General features: G+C 38.2%; 1 protein-coding gene across 7 annotated transcripts in view; it reads left to right on the forward strand.

Moving 5' to 3' along the window:
• ERC2 (ELKS/RAB6-interacting/CAST family member 2) overlaps window positions 1-20,893 on the forward strand; it is a 551,904-nt gene that overhangs the window by 402,423 nt on the left and 128,588 nt on the right. For all 7 annotated transcript variants that reach the window (XR_004253689.1, XR_004253691.1, XR_004253692.1 and 4 more), the window contains one exon: window positions 8,286-8,420. Coding sequence is in view for 1 of the 7 variants with exons in the window: in XM_032193894.1 (XP_032049785.1) it covers window positions 8,286-8,420 (135 nt within the window). In the remaining 6 variants the exon portion in view is untranslated. The remainder of the gene's footprint in view (window positions 1-8,285; window positions 8,421-20,893) is intronic.

Here is a 20,893-nt window from a genome sequence, read left to right on the forward strand (position 1 = left end):
TATCAAGGAGGTTAAGCAAAAGAAGTTTGGACTGAAACTTTGCGATGGAATCTCTCTTAAATCTTCTTTCTAGTTATCAAATTAGGCTTACTGTTTGGTTTAGTATCAAATCACTTAGGCAGAATGCATGTATCCCTACCATGTCCAAAATGCTCAGAGAGGGTGGACTGAAATGACAGTGATGTTGAGCATGTTTTTTAAAGGCTCCAAAGTTGGAATTTGAATTTTTTTTTTTGATCTTGGAAAAATACGTAAAGTGATGAGACAACACAGATGATACAAATGGAAAGTTGCTGAAGAGTATAATAATAAGTTGTTAGACTTAGGCTTTAGAAATACAGGCTTACATGGCATATACTTTTAATTTTCAATGTGGTCTGTGATGGTTTCATTGTTCTTTGATGCAACCTATGACTTCATGGTTATTATAAGTCATCATGGTGGTTACTTCGAAACACAGCAATCACTTCTGAGAAGCCCTTCGTAGCTACTTTTCAAGACTGTCTTCCTCTGTTACATAAGCATATAAATCCACTTTTAGAATATTTTTTATTATTTAATGAAAGATATATACTGCTTTTGTAAAGTCTTCATTTCATGCAAACTGAGAGTGCTTTAACAAACTGAGTGACAAATGTGATATGGTGAACTTTAAAGGTATTTGAGGCCAAGTACAGCATTTGTTGTCCAATATTTAAGTATAGGTAAGATATCAAATAACAAAACAGCTACAAATTATATTCTGCGGCTGTTAACAATCTCTGTGCTGTGCAGCAGTAGGAATAATTAGAAATTCGTCACTTGTCTTCAAATAACAGATTTCAAAGAATGTGCAAAAATACTGTTCTGACATGAATACTAATTTTATTTATTATAGAGAATAAATACAGAACTGGATTATTTAGCAAATGTTTTGTTAACCCTCAGCTAACAGAATTCATGCCCGAAGCACTGGATTCAAACTGAAAAAAACAATTACAGTTGCACATGCTTTCATGCAATCCAAATGAATTCCAGTAGGTTTATGTAACTTCTGGATAAACTCGATGAATTATATAGTCTTACGTACACAGCTTTTTAGACTCTTACCTTCTGGATTTCAAGGTGTTTTTTGTTTGTTTGTTTTTAAGATTATATTAGTATTTTCTGAAATGCTAATGAATGCTAATATATAATACATAATATAATAATACATGCTAATGATTTTTCTAAAATGAAAAAAAAAAGCTCAAATTAAATCATTTATTTGTAAAAAAAAAAAAAAAAAAAAATCAGGAAAAATAGAACTAAACATCTGCCACAAGAAGATGTCAAAGTATTTTGTGGGAGTATTATTTTCAATAGTGAGATTGCAAGACATAGAGGTTCTGTGATGTTGAAGATGATAAACAAGAGGCCATTGCAGATTCTAAGCTAGAAGGTGAGTCTCTAGATTTTAATTTTCATGCTTTTATTGCACTCCAGGACCTGTCCAGTATAGCTTGCAGGCCTTATGTGTACCTTCTTCCCATATTGTATAGGGAAAAATCCTACCCTATTAAAAGGGAATATTCTAGAAATGTTTCAAATTCCTTTTAGTGAAGAGAGATTGAAAAGAAAATCCAAAGGAAAGTAATAGCTGTTGAATGGCATTACACCTATATCCCAGAGGAAAAAATCTTACTATTTTTCCTCGTTTTAACCTCATTCATGAGTTTCATTGTTAACTTGATCCAGATGACAGATCAAAGCATAGTTACCTATTGCCACCTTGCTAAAATATTTTTTTAAAGACAGTTTTAATATTATAGTTTTACAGTTACAGATTGTTGTTAAGCTATTGAGAGTCTGTTACTAGTCAATCAAAGACTTTCATTCCACTTCTGTAGATCCTTACTTAAACTCTACAGAATTTTAGAAGGACAAGAAATATCTGTCAGTATTCATACAGAGCTTGATCATAAATTCCTTGTTAAGTGGGTTAAAAATTCAGTTACACATACCATTCATAACCTTGACAGCTTAGCAAATAGTGATACTGAATGATCAAAGACAAATGTTTCAAGCCCTAAGTGTTAATATACCTGTTCTCCTAGCTTTAAACCACTTTTAATTCCTCTATCTTTCCTTTATTTCAAAATGGATGTAGCATTTACTGAATGCAGTCAATAAATTTAAAGCAAAAAAAAATGTGGAAGTCTTTCAGGATAAAACTAATAAGGCTATACAGAGTCTGTAAGAGATGCAGTTAATGAATTGTTGCGTTTTAAAATTTATTTTTTTTTTTCTTCTTTCCTAATATAAAGCCAAATTAAAACTTGTTCTGTCTCAGGTGTGGGCCTGGTGTTCACCAGACATTTTCAAAAACAAACAAACAAAACATAAACAACTGGGTATGATAATTTTGCTGTCAGAGATACCGCTTCTCAGCATATGATGAATGATCAAAACAGGAAATTAAAATTTGTAGCTTACCTAACTTGAGGTAAGAGCCCAAAACCAAGTTGAAACACGCTGAAAAATGACAGGCAAAAGTAACAGAGCTTCATGTTCCTTGTCTTTTAGTTATTTTTGTATCAAATGTGTTCCATAAAGGAAATGTATCCCAAACTGTTAGAATTTGCAAATTGAAACTGGTATGCTAAATTGAAACTAAATTATTTCAGATTCATGCTAAGGATAGAATTTAGGATTCTTCTGCCAATGTCTGAGTTAGAATACAATGCACTTCCACTGGCAGAATTAAAAAGGAATGAAATAGAAGAGAGGTTTGGAAACCACAGCCTTGAGAAAATACTTGAGACCACTGACAGCCCATCTCCTTTGCAAGTCAAATGGATCACTTATACCTTTTTGGGCTGCTCTGAGTGACACACCCACTTCTAATTTCAGGCCTATGCTGCAGTTCATCATTCCTTCAGCCACTAGTGAAACTGGTTTCATTTTGCCAGAATAAGTTAAAATCAAGAAATTGCCTAAGCATTTGTGGTCTAAAGGCTTTGCTGTCTTTCCTGGATAAAGGAATTGATGATATGTACATAAATTCATATATAAATGTGTGTGTGTATTTATATACATCGGCACACATAAAAACATATATCTAAAACTAAAGCAATAATACACTGGACAATAGGACTAACTGAGTACATATCTCTGTATTGTGGTCACAGAACATGATTGCTGAAGTCACTGAGGAGGAAATGTAATTTTTCAAAATAAAAGTCTGTGACTTCCAACATGTCACTTCTGTCTTTGCTGCTGAACTTGAAATTTATTCTCTCCCTTTGTTTAAAGTAGTCCATATCTTCAAAGTAGATTGCAAAACAAATCAATCTGCTATATTTTGGAGAAAAGATGACAATGAGTATGAAAGAAGATGTGGTGTGTAATGATGTTCTGAGTCAACACTTACTTAGGATTTCATAATGTCTGAAAGATAGTAGCATCTTGGTTCATGTTTGTCTCTAGAAATATTACTGGTAAAGAATGACCTCCACTGTAGGAAATCAGCAGATGTGATCTTATGCTGACTTGGTTAGATCCGATATGCACAGGACAATATTAGAAAAAGAAGAATACTATAGAAAAAAAGATCAATGATTATCATAAATGGAAACAAACAATGGTGCTATGTATAGGTCACCAAAATTTTGCAAATACATATTCTCCAAAATTCTGTTTGACACAGAAATTGATAGAGAGGTTTCAGGAAGCTGTATAGTAGTGCTACCTTTAGTCTGATGTGAGTCAGTGGATTTGCAATTGAAATTGTAAGAATGATTTATTCACAGAATATTCCATAATTTTAAGTAGTGGTGCATATGGAGATTTCACAATATTTTAGGCTTAAAGGCCTGATTCATAAGTCTCATGCAGGCTAGGGTAGCTCTCCAGATACATCTTCATCAAACCTGTAACTTCTGTTTCAGCTGTAATATACCAGTGCAAACACAACAGGAAGAAAGTAAAAGAATATTTAATTTGTTCAACTTGAATAGAGTATATATATTTTCCTCAAGAATAACATAACTTTGTTTTGGATGACCTCCTGTTAAGTGTACACAGGACAGACTTGGTCTCATCATTGGGAAAAAGAATGTGCCATGGCAGCTTTTTTTTGTTTTTCTTCCTTTTTCTTCCTTTTTTTTTTTTTTTTTTTTTCTTTCTGTTTTTCTTTTTTCTTCTAGGTCTTTCCTATTATATACGGGACTGACAACATTTCTTAATCAGGAGCTGGCTGGAGATTTTGGGGTGGAGGCACACAGGAATCATACTTTACACAGGCTAATGCAGCTGCTCTTCCAGCTGCTTGTGCTTAATGCTTTTAAATGTTGCACTGAAGAGTCTGTTAGGGACTTGACGAAGTTACACTAGACTGTGAATTAGGAGGTTCTTAAATAAACAGAAGAGATCCAGTAATTATCCATTTGAAAATATCCATGTTAGTATCTGAGTATACTCTGATGATGGGTTTTATAATGACCTGATTGGGAAGCAGATGTATTTTTGACCACTGCAAAGGCAGAAATGTTTAATTATTTGAGAAGGTCTGCTATGTAGTAGTGGAAGCAGCAGAGAACTTAAAAGCTAATTCCTCCCTAAGTCACTGATGTTATTCATTCCGTAGTGAACACTGTTACCTAAAAAAATGAAAACAAAAATTGATTTTGAGCAAGCTCATGAAACAAATGTGGCAAAAAGATATGTACCTTAAAAAATGTACCTTAACATGTACATCAGGAAGATGCCTACTTTTAACACCGCCTTTGAATTGAGGGTGGTTTTCACCTAAAAAGTATTAAATTCTGAGCAAGGGGCTATCCAGACCACCAGGAAGGGGTTGCAATCAGCCCTCTAATTTGATTTCAAACTTCAATTTAAAAAAAAAAAAAAAAAGAAAAAAAAAATCATTTTCAAGCTCTGTAATAACTACTTGTAGGGATTAGATTTTTAGAGGAAAATGTGAGTAAAATTTTGAACTATATAAAGGAACTATTTTTGATTTGTGGTTATTCTTGCAAAGTAGTAGATGATGCAGATTAGATACATATTAATGTATGTGCCAGCATTATTCAAATTTTTATGAATTGCACGTTCCAGGGCTGAGTTTCCAGATCATCATAAAAGGCCATATTTAGGAATCTGCAGTGCTTTTGAAAATAATATAAGAAAAAGTCTCATGTATTTTCAAACAGGAAATTTTCAGGCATGCTGAAGATGGTGCAGGAAATTCTGGCATTGCCAAGTCAGTAGGTGGTACTTTTCCCCCAAGTCAGAACTGGAATGATATTCAAATGTGTTGACATGAAACCCTGAGCAGAGGCAGTTCCTGTTTGTCTGATAAGCCAATGTCCTAAAACATGGCCAATAAAATCCTTTTCTACGTGTTGGTGTGTGTGCTTGTATGTGTGTGTGGGGTGTGTAAAGCCTTTGGGTCTTGAATGAGTTCCAGCGTGGTTAATTAGTTTCTCCCTCAAACAATAATATACATGGCATTTCAATGCCTACTAAGAATTAAAAGAGTTAGCAAGGGAAGTGTATGGAAGTAACATTTCAGCATTTTGTTTAGAAGGAGCTGAAAAGGATTATATTTTTCCTCTGTTTAATTTTCTGGATGGCTTTAGTTTTGTTCCTCCTTCAGAAATCCTCCTGCTTATCCTTAAAAGTCCTGCTTTTAAAATTTTAAATCATACCATGTTTTGTACTGCTAAAGTGAAAGCTAAGCATATCTGGAAAACGGAGTTCACTGTTGAAGTGAGCATCTCTCTTTGACAGCAGCTAAATTGAAGAGAAGCAGAAACTCAAAATCCTATTAGTTGTCATTGTGAAGCACTAACTAATAAAAAGAAAAAGCTATTAAAAATATTTAGTATAATTTTAAGGAATGAACAATAACAATAAAATGTTATGTAAATGTTTGGATGGTTTGATGATCGTATCAATTGAAAGGAAATCCTAATTTCCTATCTCTTATACGTTTTGCTTCCAGAACAGGACAACTAAAAGAACCCTACTGCAGCATTAACAGTTTCTTTGTGCAGATTTTACTGCAATCTGGCATCCAAAAGGAGGAAACATTAGAAGTGGTTTATTTATATTTCAGCACAAAATTAGAAAGATGACATCATTCGTTTACAGTTCTTATCCCATGACACGTCTAATCTCCAACACCTCATTACAGGGGACACTTTTAGGATTGCATATATCATCTTGTTTAACTTTTGCATTCTTTTATGGAATACAGTTGAAAGGTAGGAAATTTAAGGCTGTTCATTGATAAGAAAATAAACTAATAAAATCTTAGGAGCTTCCCCAAAGAGGCAGGGTATTACAGTGTTTACAGTAAGTGGGTTATTATTTGTCTATTAGTTCTCCATCTTTTCCACTCTTGTTCAAAAAGCAATCCTCTTTGAACGTGAAGACAAACAGGCTAACTATGAATCACATTGATTTATTTTTTAATTTTTTGTAAAATCAGTAGAAATTCATAACTGAAATTAATACAGGTCTATGCTCCTCTCTTATCCATGATGGAGAAAATGGAATGATCACAACTGTGCAGAAAATAGTGTTAAAAGACATGAAAAAACACCATATAGTGCCAGCGCAATTCCTGTTTGAAAGAATCTACTACTTGAGCTACATGTATTCTGTAACCCACTGAGAAGATGCTCTTCTATTGCTATAGGGATGCCCATAAAGAGTCTAACAGTGGCTAAAGCATGCACACATACCATCTGCGACTGTTCCTCTATCTTGTTATTATGAATGCCTTATGATTTTTTTTTTCTAATCTTAACTTGAACTGAGTGCAAGTGCCTTCCTATAAAGTAGTTTGTCTCCCTAATAGTGGCAATGTGAGGTGCTTGAGAAGCATTATGGTAGTTCAAAATAAAATTAATTGCTAATTAATTAATAATTAGCAATAATTAATAAGCTTAGGATTTTTTTTTAACCCTGGGCTCATAGTTTTCCTCACATTAGATTCTGTTATTTTGAAATATTTTGTAATAATATTTAGTTTTCTCTCTCTCTCTCTTTTTTTTTTTTCTTTCAGAAATCTTTTCTACTTCAGCAAATTCATTAAAATGAGGGAATTTAATGGCAATATTTTAGTTTTTACATTTTCTATTTATTAATTTATTAAATCAGTGAAATTTTCTAAACGGAGATATGGTATGCAATTTTTCTCATAGGATAATCCATTTAGGAAGTAAATTTACCACATACTATCCCGTGGACATTTTCAGGTGGAATACAGTAAGACCTGCTAGCATAGGAATATAACCAAATAAATGACTCGTGTTTAAATTCATCTGTTTAATTTGGACCTTTGGAACTGATTAGTTTGGAGAAAATCCTGGGGTAATGTGTTTTGACAGCATCCTCATTGGAGTTAATATGCATCCTGTCACCTTGGAGTGTGGGTAGAACTGTGACTTCTTGCAATTGACTTCAGACTCTTATCTTTAATGTCCTCCAAAGTGTCTATGTGCAAAGTAGACGTTTGTGCATGACCTAGTCAAGTGGTGTCCTCATAGAGAATTGACACAAAGTAGATAATGCTTCTTCAAGTGCAACCTTTCCCCTACAGAAAAATTGTGTCAGGATTAAGATTAGTTTTTTGAAGGTGACATTAAGTGTCTTTAGACTGCGATCTTCCTTTCAGCCATCTACTTAATCTTGTTTTAAAGATTTATATCTAAGACTTACTTTAATTTGGTCCCATAATCACTTATTTGTCTAAGCATCTGTGTCTGCATGAATTAGACTCAAGATTATTTTAATTTACTGTTTAACAGGGTGATCCTGGCATACAACTAAAAATATAGCTAATATTTAGCTTTTAGCATAACTACTCATTATTGTTGTTGACTTGCAGTAGATAACTGTAAATATTTCAAGAACACATAATATTTCTGTTGGTGAATTTTTGCAAGTTAATTAGTGAGACATAGTAATAGGTTGAAGAAAAAAAAAGACAAATGTTCTAAAATATTAAATTTAGAGAAGTTGAATGTCTTTGTTGACGCCCTTCAAACACAACATCCTTGATCATATCCTTTCCCAACTTCTTTGTGCAATTCTATATACGTGAAAACTGAGACAGATGTGTTCACATGCTTTGTTGTCTTTTTCTATTCCTGTTTCCTTTTCTTCATGAGCCAGCAGGCCTGACTTCTATTGTTAGGTCCTTGCAGCTACCAAAAAAAAGAGTGAAGGAAGAGCTAAGATCTTGCCAAAACAAGTATTGAATTAATATATTCCAGCATGTAATAAATTGTCTCACTTTACATCCTAAATAGACACAAAACAGAATGAAACTGATGGCAGATAACTATGATGACGACCATCACCACTACCACCACCATCACCACCACCACCATCACCGATCGCCTGGGAGGCCACAACACTCCAACCACAGACCTTCTCCAGATCAGGTCAGTTGCCTTTTCTCAACTTCAGTTTTACACTTTTACTATTTTGGTATTTCAATGTGAAGCAAATATTCCAAAGAAATAATGAGCAATATGTTCTTTGAACAGAAATTAATAGCTCTGGTATTTATTTCCATGCCTGAAAGAATCTAAACATTTTGACTTTTTGTCTGGTGCCTTATATTTCTCTTCTCTATCTTTTTTAAAAGTTTCACAGCTATTTTCAGCATTTCATAATTCAACTTTTAGAGTAGAAAAGCAATGGAAATTCTCATAACTAGAGTGATTTCAGAAGTATTCACTTTGGGGATTATTTATTTATTTATTTATTTAAAGTAAATGTATAAATCATTAGTATCTTAAAATTATGCAGGTTTTCCCTCTGCCAATTTGTAACCCCCTAGTTCTAAACTGTGAATGTATTTTTCTGTTGAAGCTATCAAATATCAGGTATAGTTTAAAATCAAGTGATACATTTTTAACTAGGCATGATAAACAAAATTTCAAGATGTTTTAGTTTAAAAATGCATAATGATTCAATATTCTTCTTTTTATAATATTATCCTTTTTAGGGTCCTGTGTTACAGGGCTGTCTAATAAAATGCTCTTCTAATGTCTGTTGATTGAGAATGGTGGCATTGTTCAATTGGGAATGGAACAATGGGAACTAGGAACCTTTTTCCCCAGTAGAAAAACAATCCCTAAGCCCAACACTGTTTTGATTTTGTAAATTTCAATATTTGTATACAAATAAATGCATATTTTAAACATCTAAAACATATTTTTTATTTATTTTTTTTTACAAAACTCATTTGTTTTTAGTGGTTGTAGTTTAGAACGTTAGTGAAAGTTAAGTGAAAAGTAAAATGCAGAACTATTAAAACAAGTTGATCGTCACAGTTTTAAAGTAATAACAGTTATACATTACATTTTTGGAATTAAGAGGTCATGATGTTCTGTGGTTTATTAGCATTGCAAATGTCCTTTTTAATAATGCAGCATGGTTTTTCACATAATGTTGCTGTTCCTTTGGTAGGAAGAATTTTGCTACATGTCCAGTGTGCAACCTCTATTTTATTTTTAGATGGGTTTGAAACAGATGTTTCTGAACAGAAAATGCTAGACCTCTTAATTTTGGAAGACCAGATCCACGAAAAACAATGTGTCTATTTTAATTTTATACTTATAATATTGATAATAATGGTATTATTGCTGTTATTAACAATTATGTATTGCTATATTTATTATTATAATAGTATAGTTAATAGTTACATTAAGTTATCATAACATTATAGTATTGAAAACAATTGAATTATTTATTCATCATGTATTACACATTATATTTGTGTATATCCACACCAAAATAGTATTTCATATTCTAGTGGCAACTTAATCTGTTCCTTCAAATCACCTTCTGCCAGCAGCCATGTTTTTATGGTCCTTTATTAAGTATCTGCACCAGATGCTCAACAATTTGTTATAGTATAGAATAATGTGTGTGTACATGAATGTGTGTATGTATGTAAAAAAAAGCCACACTACAGGGAATACAAATGAAATAAACTAGCCCTAGGAGATGAAATTTAAAGAAACAAACATCTATTTTGAAATTAAAATACACATGTAAGCCATGCTGCCAGTATGTCAGATGTTTCCAGCTGCTAATAGGTGACACTATTCCATTTCAAATTTTAAATTCCTTTGTACAGTGAGCTTGTCAGTTATGGATGGATGCACTCCTGAAGATGACATTCAAACTTTAAGATAGACTTCTTTTCTTGACTTTACTCTCTTTAGCAATGGGTGAGTGTCCTGGTTTCAGTTAGCACAGAATTAATTTTCTTCCTAGTAGCTGGTGGAATGCTGTGTTTTGGCTTAGAATGAGAAGAGTGCTGATAACACCCCGATGCTTTAATTGTTGCAGAGCAGTGCTTATACTAAGCCAAGGACATCTCAGCCTTTGCTCTGTCCTGCCAACGGGCAGGCTGGGGGGTGCAGTAAGAGCTGGGAGGGGACAGACCCAGGACAGGTGACCCAAACTAGCCAAAGGGGTATTCCATACCATCTGACGTCATGCTAAACAATATATAGGGGTGGCTAGCCGGGGGGAGGGGGCCGGACTGCTCGGGGTTAGGCTGGGCATCGGTCAGCGGGTGGTGAGCAATTGCATTGTGCATCACTTGTTTGTACATACTATTATTACTTTCGTATTATCACCATTGTATCATCATTATTATTATTATTATTATTATTTTCCTGTCTTATTAAACTGTCTTTATCTCAACTCACGGGCTTCACTTTCCATTTCTCTTCCCCGTCCCAGAGAGGGAGGGGGGAGGGTGAGCGAACGGCTGCGTGGTGTTTAGCTGCCAGCCGGGTTAAACCACGACAGTCTTTTTGGCGCCCAACGTGGGGCACGAAAGGTTGAGATAACGGCAGATCTGACCAGAGTGTGTTAAACTAAAATTGGTATAAGTATTAGACCTGCTTAATAGTCACTTGTCATAATGCTGATTGCTTTAATCTCAACTGTGCTGCGCCTGTTTTCCAAATTGAGTATTATAGCACGTTATTTTCCGTATGTGCTCTCTGTCATGTTGTTTATCCTCTCCGGGCCCTGGTTTCAGACCATTATGGTACTGTGTGTTGTATCAGTGGCTTATGAGATGATGAAATATCTGGCCATGACTCTAACCTGGTATTTGTACTCAGTAACATCTTCGATTCTATACTTTGGAAACTGTATTTTGGAAACTATTAGCAATTGTATCTGTTGCCTTTTTTCATTAGGGAGTCAATCTGTGGAGGGGAAAGGGGAAGATAATTTTTCTTACTTGATCACTCTCCCTTTCTCCTTCACCACCCCTGTACCCTCCTTGATCACTCTCCCTTCCTCCTTCACCACCCTCTTATCCTCCGAGTTTATTACAATAGCTCTCCAAGATATTGAATATCCTTGGGATACTCAGACCAGCATAGTCCTGTTGTTCTGCCTCCTGAATGCACTTCAGGTTCTGCTTAAAGTTAAACAACTACTTAGGAAGCTCATCCGGAGATCTGCCCGGAGGCAGTATAGTTGTGGGTGGCAGGGAGTATGGGAGGATATGGGCAGGCATCTAGACCAGTTGGCACCCCCAGTGTTTTGGAAATTCACCCCTGAACAAGTGCAAAATCCTCAAAAACTGGCAGAATGCTTGAATAAAAGGTGTCGCGATTCGGGAAGTTCCAAAGTAACACAAATCATTGTAACATGCTGGGGCCTGGCTTACGCCTATCGAGCTGCCATGGATACTGCTATCAACTTAGTGACAGCTCCTGCAGCCGCTCCAGTCCCAGCTCCTGCAGCCGCTCCAGTCCCAGTTCCTGAAGCCGCCCCAGTCCCAGCTCCTGAAGCCGCCCCAGTCCCAGTTCCTGCAGTCGCTCCAGTTCCAGCTCCGGCCGCTACTCCAGTCCCAGTTCCTGCAACTGCTCCAGTCCCAGCTCCTGAAGCTGCTCCAGCTCCAGCTCCTGAAGCCGCTCCAGCTCCAGCTCCTGCAGCTGCTCCAGTCCCAGTTCCTGCAGTCGCTCCAGTTCCAGCTCCGGCCGCTACTCCAGTCCCAGTTCCTGCAACTGCTCCAGTCCCAGCTCCTGAAGTCGCTCCAGCTCCAGCTCCTGAAGCCGCTCCAGCTCCAGCTCCTACTGCTGCTCCAGTCCCAGCTCCTGCAACTGCTCCAGCTCCAACTCCAGCTCCTGTAGCCGCTACAGCTCCGGTTCCTGCAACTGCTCCAGCTCCTGTAGCCGCTCCAGCTCCTGTGGCCGTGTCAGAGAAACGAGCTGTAGCAGTGCAAGTTGACCCTGCAGAGGGCATTCCAACCCCTGTGGCAGACCCTGTAACAAAGTCAGAGAAACGAGCAGTAGCAGTGCAAGCTGCCCCTGTAGAGAAGGTGAAAATATGGTATAGAAATTCAAGTCGTTTAGAACGCAGAGAGTCTTCTGCCAATCCAGGTAAGGCTTCTGCCAAAACTAAGTATAGGGATGACGAAGATGATGACGACGCTGGGCCGTCAAGGATTCAGGAGGAGGAAGATGAGGATGCCGAAAGAGCAACAGTAACTACCCGAAGCCTAAACGAGCGCGAGCTACGAGATGTGCGAAAAGATTTTGGTCGCTGTATAGGTGAGCAGCTTGTCACCTGGCTGCTCCGGTGCTGGGACTCTGGAGCCAATTGTGTGGAATTAGACGGCAGGGAAGCCAAGCGGCTGGGATCCCTTGCTCGAGACGCCGGCATTGACAAAGCAATTGCAGATGGAGCACGACCCACCAGCCTCTGGAGGCGTCTCCTCTCAGCTGTGAGGGAAAGGTATCCCTTCAAGGAAGATATTTTATGTCTACCAGGCAAGTGGACCACTATGGAGAAGGGAATCCAGTACCTGAGGGAATTAGCCGTACGGGAAGTGATTTATGAGGATCCAGACCTCAAACAAACATCCACAGATCCAGATGAAGTCAAGTGTACACGACCCATGTGGCGGAAGTTTGTACGGAGTGCACCATCATCATATGCCAGCTCATTGGCAATAATGGCCTGGAAAGAGGATGAGGAACCCACAGTGGGTGAAGCGGCTAAACAACTCCGGCAGTACGAAGAAAGTCTCTCCTCTTCCTTACAGGCCTGCGTCTCAGCTGTGGAGAAACTTTCTGAAAAGGTTCACCAACTTGAAGAGAATCTATTGTCCTCCCCACCTGAACCAACCAGTGCCCACCGACCAAAGGAGAACACTTGGGAGAAACTTTCTGAAAAGGTTCACCAACTTGAAGAGAGATTATTCTCCTTCGCACCTGTACAAAGCAGTGTCTCAGCTGTCAGGGGTAGGCGTTCACCCACACAAGGAAGACGATATGGTGGGTACTCACCCCGTGCCACCCTGTGGTTTTACTTACGAGACCATGGAGAGGACATGAGAAAGTGGGATGGAAAATCTACCGCGACCCTAGAGGCACGGGTACGTGAGTTGCAAAAGAAAACAATCAGGAAAAAGGGATTCTCCGAAAAGTTTGCTGCTCCAACTTCCAGCAGACAGTCCTTCAAACACAGAAACGAGGAAGATTCTGACCAGGATTAGGGGGGCCCTGCCTCCAGCCAGGGGGAGGAAAGGGACAATCGAGTTTATTGGACTGTGTGGATTCGATGGCCTGGCACATCACGCGCACAGAAGTATAAGGCTTTAGTAGACACCGGTGCACAATGTACTATAATGCCATCGAGCTATAAAGGACCAGAGCCCATCTATATTTGTGGAGTGACAGGGGGATCTCAGCAGTTGACTGTATTGGAGGCTGAAGTGAGTCTGACTGGGAATGAGTGGGAAAAGCACCGCATTGTGACTGGTCCGGATGCTCCATGTATCCTTGGCATAGACTATCTTAGAAGAGGATACTGCAAGGACCCAAAAGGGTTCCGGTGGGCTTTTGGTATTGCTGCCTTAGAGACAGAGGGCATTAAACAATTATCTACCTTGCCTGGTCTCTCAGAGGACCCTTCTGTTGTGGGGTTGCTGAGGGTCGAAGAACAGCAAGTGCCAATTGCTACCACAACTGTGCACCGGCGGCAATATCGCACCAACCGAGACTCCCTGATTCCCATCCATAAGCTAATTCGTCAATTGGAGAGCCAAGGAGTGATCAGCAAGACTCATTCACCTTTCAATAGTCCCATATGGCCAGTGCGAAAGTCTAATGGCGAGTGGAGACTAACAGTGGACTATCGCGGCCTGAACGAAGTCACGCCACCACTGAGTGCTGCAGTGCCGGACATGCTGGAACTTCAGTATGAACTTGAATCGAAGGCAGCCAAGTGGTACGCCACAATTGATATCGCTAATGCATTTTTCTCCATCCCTCTAGCAGCAGAGTGCAGGCCACAATTTGCCTTCACTTGGAGGGGAGTCCAATATACCTGGAATAGGCTGCCCCAGGGGTGGAAACACAGCCCTACCATTTGCCATGGGCTGATCCAGTCTGCACTAGAGCAGGGGGAAGCTCCTGAACACCTGCAGTACATCGATGACATTATTGTGTGGGGTGACACAGCAGAGGAAGTTTTCGAGAAAGGGAAGAAAATAGTCCAAATCCTTCTGAAAGCCGGTTTTGCCATAAAACAAAATAAAGTCAAAGGACCTGCACGGGAGATCCAGTTTTTAGGAATAAAATGGCAAGATGGACGTCGTCAAATCCCAATGGATGTGATCAACAAAATAACAGCTATGTCTCCACCAACTAACAAAAAAGAAACACAGACTTTCCTAGGTGTTGTGGGGTTTTGGAGAATGCACATCCCAAATTACAGTCTGATTGTAAACCCACTCTACCAAGTAACTCGTAAGAAGAATGAGTTTGAATGGGGCCCTGAACAACGACAAGCCTTTGAACAAATCAAGCAGGAAATAGTCCATGCAGTAGCCCTTGGGCCAGTTCGAACAGGACCAGATGTAAAGAATGTGCTCTACACTGCAGCCGGGGAGAACGGCCCCACCTGGAGCCTCTGGCAGAAAGAACCTGGGGAAACTCGAGGTCGGCCTCTGGGGTTTTGGAGTCGGGGATACAGAGGATCTGAGGCCCGCTATACTCCAACTGAAAAGGAGATATTGGCAGCATATGAAGGAGTTCGATCTGCTTCGGAGGTGGTCGGTACTGAAGCGCAGCTCCTCCTAGCACCCCGATTACCGGTACTAGGCTGGATGTTCAAGGGAAGGGTCCCCTCTACGCATCATGCAACTGATGCTACATGGAGCAAGTGGGTTGCACTGATTACTCAGCGGGCTCGAATAGGAAACCCCAGTCGCCCAGGAATATTGGAAGTGATCATGGACTGGCCAGAAGGCAAATACTTTGGGATATCATCAGAGGAGGAGGTGGGTCGTGCTGAAGAAGCCCCACTGTACAACCAGTTGCCAGAGAATGAAAAGAAATATGCCCTGTTCACTGATGGGTCCTGTCGTATTGTGGGGAAGCATCGGAGATGGAAGGCTGCTGTATGGAGTCCTACGCGACGAGTTGCAGAAGCTGCTGAGGGAGAAGGTGAATCGAGTCAGTTTGCAGAAGTGAAAGCCATTCAGCTGGCTTTAGACATTGCTGAACGAGAAAAATGGCCAGTTCTCTATCTCTACACCGATTCATGGATGGTAGCAAATGCCCTGTGGGGATGGTTACAGCAATGGAAGCAAAACAACTGGCAGCGTAGGGGCAAACCTATCTGGGCTGCTGCATTGTGGCAAGATATTGCTGCTCGGGTAGAGAACCTGGCTGTGAAAGTACGCCACGTAGATGCTCATGTGCCCAAGAATCGGGCTACTGAAGAACATCAAAACAACCAGCAGGTGGATCAGGCTGCTAAGATTGAAGTAGCTCAGGTGGACCTGGATTGGCAGCATAAAGGTGAATTATTTATAGCCCGATGGGCCCATGACACCTCAGGCCATCAAGGTAGAGATGCAACATACAGATGGGCTCGTGATCGAGGGGTGGACTTGACCATGGACGCTATAGCACAGGTTATTCATGACTGTGAAACATGTGCTGCAATCAAGCAAGCCAAACGGTCAAAGCCTCTTTGGTATGGAGGACGATGGCTGAAATATAAATATGGAGAGGCCTGGCAGATTGATTACATCACACTCCCTCAAACTCGCAATGGCAAGCGCCACGTACTTACAATGGTGGAAGCAACCACCGGATGGCTGGAAACATATCCTGTGCCTCATGCTACCGCCCGGAACACCATCCTGGGCCTTGAAAAGCAAGTCCTATGGCGACATGGCACCCCAGAAAGAATAGAATCAGACAATGGGACTCACTTCCGAAACAACCTTATAGACACTTGGGCCAAAGAACATGGTATTGAATGGGTGTATCACATCCCCTATCATGCACCAGCCTCCGGGAAAGTTGAACGATACAATGGCCTGTTAAAGACTACCTTGAAAGCAATGGGCGCTGGGACGTTCAAAAACTGGGATACGCATTTGGCAAAGGCCACCTGGTTAGTCAATACTAGGGGATCTACCAACCGAGCTGGACCTGCCCAATCAAACCTGTTACGTACTGTAGATGGGGATAAAGTTCCTGTAGTGCATGTAAAAAATATGCTGGGTAAAACAGTCTGGGCTACTCCTGCCTCAGGAAAAGGCAAACCTATTCGTGGAATTGTTTTCGCTCAGGGACCTGGATATACTTGGTGGGTAATGCAAAAGAACGGAGAGGTCCGGTGTGTACCTCAAGGAGATTTAATACTGGGTGAGAATAGCCCATGAACTGAATTGCACCATGTTAAATAGTATATTATACTGTATATTATCACTACCATGATTACTATAGGTGACTAATTAGAATGTATGGAAAAGAGTGTAACCTGAGCATGACATAAATGGTATGGAATAAGGGGTGGATAGATGTCCTGGTTTCAGTTAGCACAGAATTAATTTTCTTCCTAGTAGCTGGTGGAATGCTGTGTTTTGGCTTAGAATGAGAAGAGTGCTGATAACACCCCGATGCTTTAATTGTTGCAGAGCAGTGCTTATACTAAGCCAAGGACATCTCAGCCTTTGCTCTGTCCTGCCAACGGGCAGGCTGGGGGGTGCAGTAAGAGCTGGGAGGGGACAGACCCAGGACAGGTGACCCAAACTAGCCAAAGGGGTATTCCATACCATCTGACGTCATGCTAAACAATATATAGGGGTGGCTAGCCGGGGGGAGGGGGCCGGACTGCTCGGGGTTAGGCTGGGCATCGGTCAGCGGGTGGTGAGCAATTGCATTGTGCATCACTTGTTTGTACATACTATTATTACTTTCATATTATCACCATTGTATCATCATTATTATTATTATTATTATTATTTTCCTGTCTTATTAAACTGTCTTTATCTCAACTCACGGGCTTCACTTTCCATTTCTCTTCCCCGTCCCAGAGAGGGAGGGGGGAGGGTGAGCGAACGGCTGCGTGGTGTTTAGCTGCCAGCCGGGTTAAACCACGACAGTTGAAAACTGTACAAGTCTGGGGAGGAACTCAGTCAGAATAGGACAAGGAAGAAAGGTATTCATATATGGATATAGCTGGAGTTGGAAAAAACAATCTTTAGAAGCAAATAACTCTTTTCCAGATAGGGAACCCTGGGGAAAAATAAAAAAATATATTTTTTTTTCTATAAAAAATCCTTTTGTGCTGTTAAATTAATTCATAAGTTCATAATGCGCGGGCTGAAATAAAAGGAAAAAAACAAACGGTGGTGAAGTTACAACTGAGAAGTGTGATATACTACTTGGTCTGGAATAGGAGACAAATAGACAAATTAAGCTTTTCTAGGATGACCACTAGAGCTCTGCTAGCAGCAGGAACTGGTATGTACAAGAAAGATCAATTTATTGAATACCAACTGAAAAACAAACAAACAAACAAAAACATAAAAACTGAAATAACACAAAACCTAGACAACTTAACATGTTCTTGGAACATGTTAAGAACTTTCAGAAAGAAAACTTTCAAAGAATATTAAGGACAACAAGTACTATCTAGTTGTAGTTCTCATTCTGATTAACAGACATAAGTTGGCTGACTATATATAAGATAAGGCAAAATATTCTAAAAATGACCATGAAATAAAAAATGTTTTGGGTTTTTGCAAGAAACAGAATGAACAGAACAGAATGAAGGCAAGATGTATGGGGGAAAAAAAAAAAAAAAGAAAGAAAGAAAAGAAACAACTACCTCTGTGTTACAAGCTAACATTTAGTGAAAGAGACTCTTTTTAATGCACAATAGCAGGTTATTCAGAGAAAAGAACAGATAAGAAACATTAAAAAAAAAAAAAAAAAAAAGAAAAATCTGTATCAAAACTTCTTCAAGAATGGATAAAAAAATTAAAAATTATGAATGATGGAAATGGGTGCATGATTAAAAATAAAGTAGACAAGTATAAAAAAGGTATAAAAGGCAGATAGGGATGCAATCAAAAATACTAATATGCAAATAACTAATAATAATAACTAGCAAAAGAATGAAAAGCAGCAAGAAAAAAAAACTATAAATATAGCAAAAAGGGCAACCTTTCTTGAAAAAAAAGGACACAAGTTGTTTATGCTTGTGTGTTCTGGACCTTTTAAATTTAAGTCTTAGTTTTATAAAAACAACAACAACAACAAAACTAAAAATCTTTAATAAAATTAATAGTAACTTTGCTATTTAGTGCAGTTATACAACAAGGCACACTTTTCAGGGAAAAATGAGGGATTAAACAATCTGTAAATAAAATAGTCGCATTCCCATTGGGTTAAACCAATATATTTTGTTGTAGAGAATATAAAATATTAGCTGAAGTAGTCTCTGAACTATCTATGATTGTATTCAACAACTCTTATGTTGTACAAAAGGGACCCTAGGAGGATAAAGGCAAACAGTACTTTACAAGTAAAACATATGGAGATTGATTAATCACTTTATTTTGGATACTGAAAAAATTATGGAATAAATTATTTATCAGTGAGTCAATAGAAACCCAGTAGTCTCTTTACTGTTAATTTTCAATAACTTGGTGTCTGTATCAGACTGCATGATGTTATCTACCTCTCTCTATATATATATATCTATCCTAATGTTTATCAAATCATATTATGCTTGCTTTGCTGTTATTTTTCCTAAAAGTTACCTGATCATTTCCTAATCACATAAATCAACCTGATAGTTGATTACTATAATAAAACAGATAAGCTAGTCTTAAGTTGCATTCTTGAAGGTATGAAATGATGTATCTCTACGCATTCATTTTGTTCTTGCACTCTTTTCTAGGTGACAGTTTTGGACCACAGTCTAAAACAGGATGCAGGTCTAGGTGGCCCTTGTATAGCATGGCCATTATAACTTTAGTCTGTATTTGTCAAGGAAGAAGTATGCCAGGCAAATCTAATTTCCTTTCATATGGTTAACTGGCTTTGTGGTTAAAGAAGAAAATAGTAGCTGTGAAATACTTTAAATTTATAAGGCTTTGACACTGTACTATCATATATTTGTAATAACTAGGCGAATAAAATGCATTACAATAATAAAAGCTATAACAATAAATAATTTTAATTGAATTATGCATGAAATCAGCATGGAATGGTTGCACAACTGATATAAATAGCATGCTATGTAAAAAATGTCAGTTACTCATTGTCAGACAGCAGGGATATTTGCAGCAGGATGCTAAGAAGTCTGTCCTTTATCCACTTTTGTGGAGTATTTTTTTAGAAATTATTTCAGTGATTAACACATTTATTGTTGGTAATGAACGAAGCTGCAATAAACTGCAGGTATAGTAAGAGCAGATAACTTGCTCAATAAACTGCTCCAGTCTCAATAAAAAGCTCAAGTCTTAATAAACTGGAGAGAAAGTCTGAAATGAGTAAGCTGAAGTTCAGTAAAAAGAAGTCCATTTAGAAGAGAAACTTCACATGTACTGAGTCAATAGAGTGGCAAAAGAAATATAATCTGGATTGAAAGCAGTATATGCCAACAATGGAATACCATTGCAATGAAGTTAGATCTAATTCTGTAATGGGATGTAATGCTGGAAAAGAAATAGGAAGTAATTATTCTGTTCTTTTGAGCACTGGTGAGACCTCATCCGAAAATCTGTATACAGTTGTGAACACAGTGCTTTAAGATAGACAAATTGGAAAGGGACAAAAGGAGAGCAATAAGAATGATAGGAGTTTTAGAAAACATGACCTATGAGGAAAGCTTAAAGAACTGGGTTTGTTTAGTCTAGAAAGTATTAAGGGCGAGTTGTAAGTCTTCTAATAAGTAAAATGTTGTTGTAAAGAAGACGATGATCGATTGTGTTCCAGTGCCCACTGTAGAAAGACTAGGAGTGGTAAATTTAATTCTTACCAAGAATAACTAGGTTAGCCATTTAAAAAACAAACAAAACAAAAAACAAACAAAACAAAACAACACATCTTTTTAACTATGTGTGTAACAAATCTGTAAATTGAAAGAAACATGAACGTTCTTTAATGTGGATGTAATAGAAACTACTTTCTTGAAAATTTTGAGGAACGGGTTAGACAAATATCTGTTGCACATGATAACAGCTTTACTTATTCTTGTATGGGTGCAATGAGCTTGGATGAGATGTTCTCCTGAAGTACTGCCATTATTAATTTTCCAGACTGTGAACAGTGGATTAACCTAGCAAATATTTAATTGTAAGGCAAACAAATACAAGTTTCATAGCAAAATCCTGGCTGCATAGTCTTTCTGAGAACAGCAAAGTATAAAAATGAGTGATCTCAAGTAATTGCTTTAGCTTATGTTTTTCTATAATAATAATTATAATGAAGTTAGTCTATAATTATAATTATAATAATTATTATAATAATTATTATTATTATATAATTAAATAACAATATATAACAATAATTTAATAACAATAAATATAACGATAATAATAATTATTGTTGTTATT

Source organism: Aythya fuligula, chromosome 10 (assembly GCF_009819795.1).
Source record: "Aythya fuligula isolate bAytFul2 chromosome 10, bAytFul2.pri, whole genome shotgun sequence".
Lineage (NCBI taxonomy): Eukaryota > Metazoa > Chordata > Aves > Anseriformes > Anatidae > Aythya > Aythya fuligula.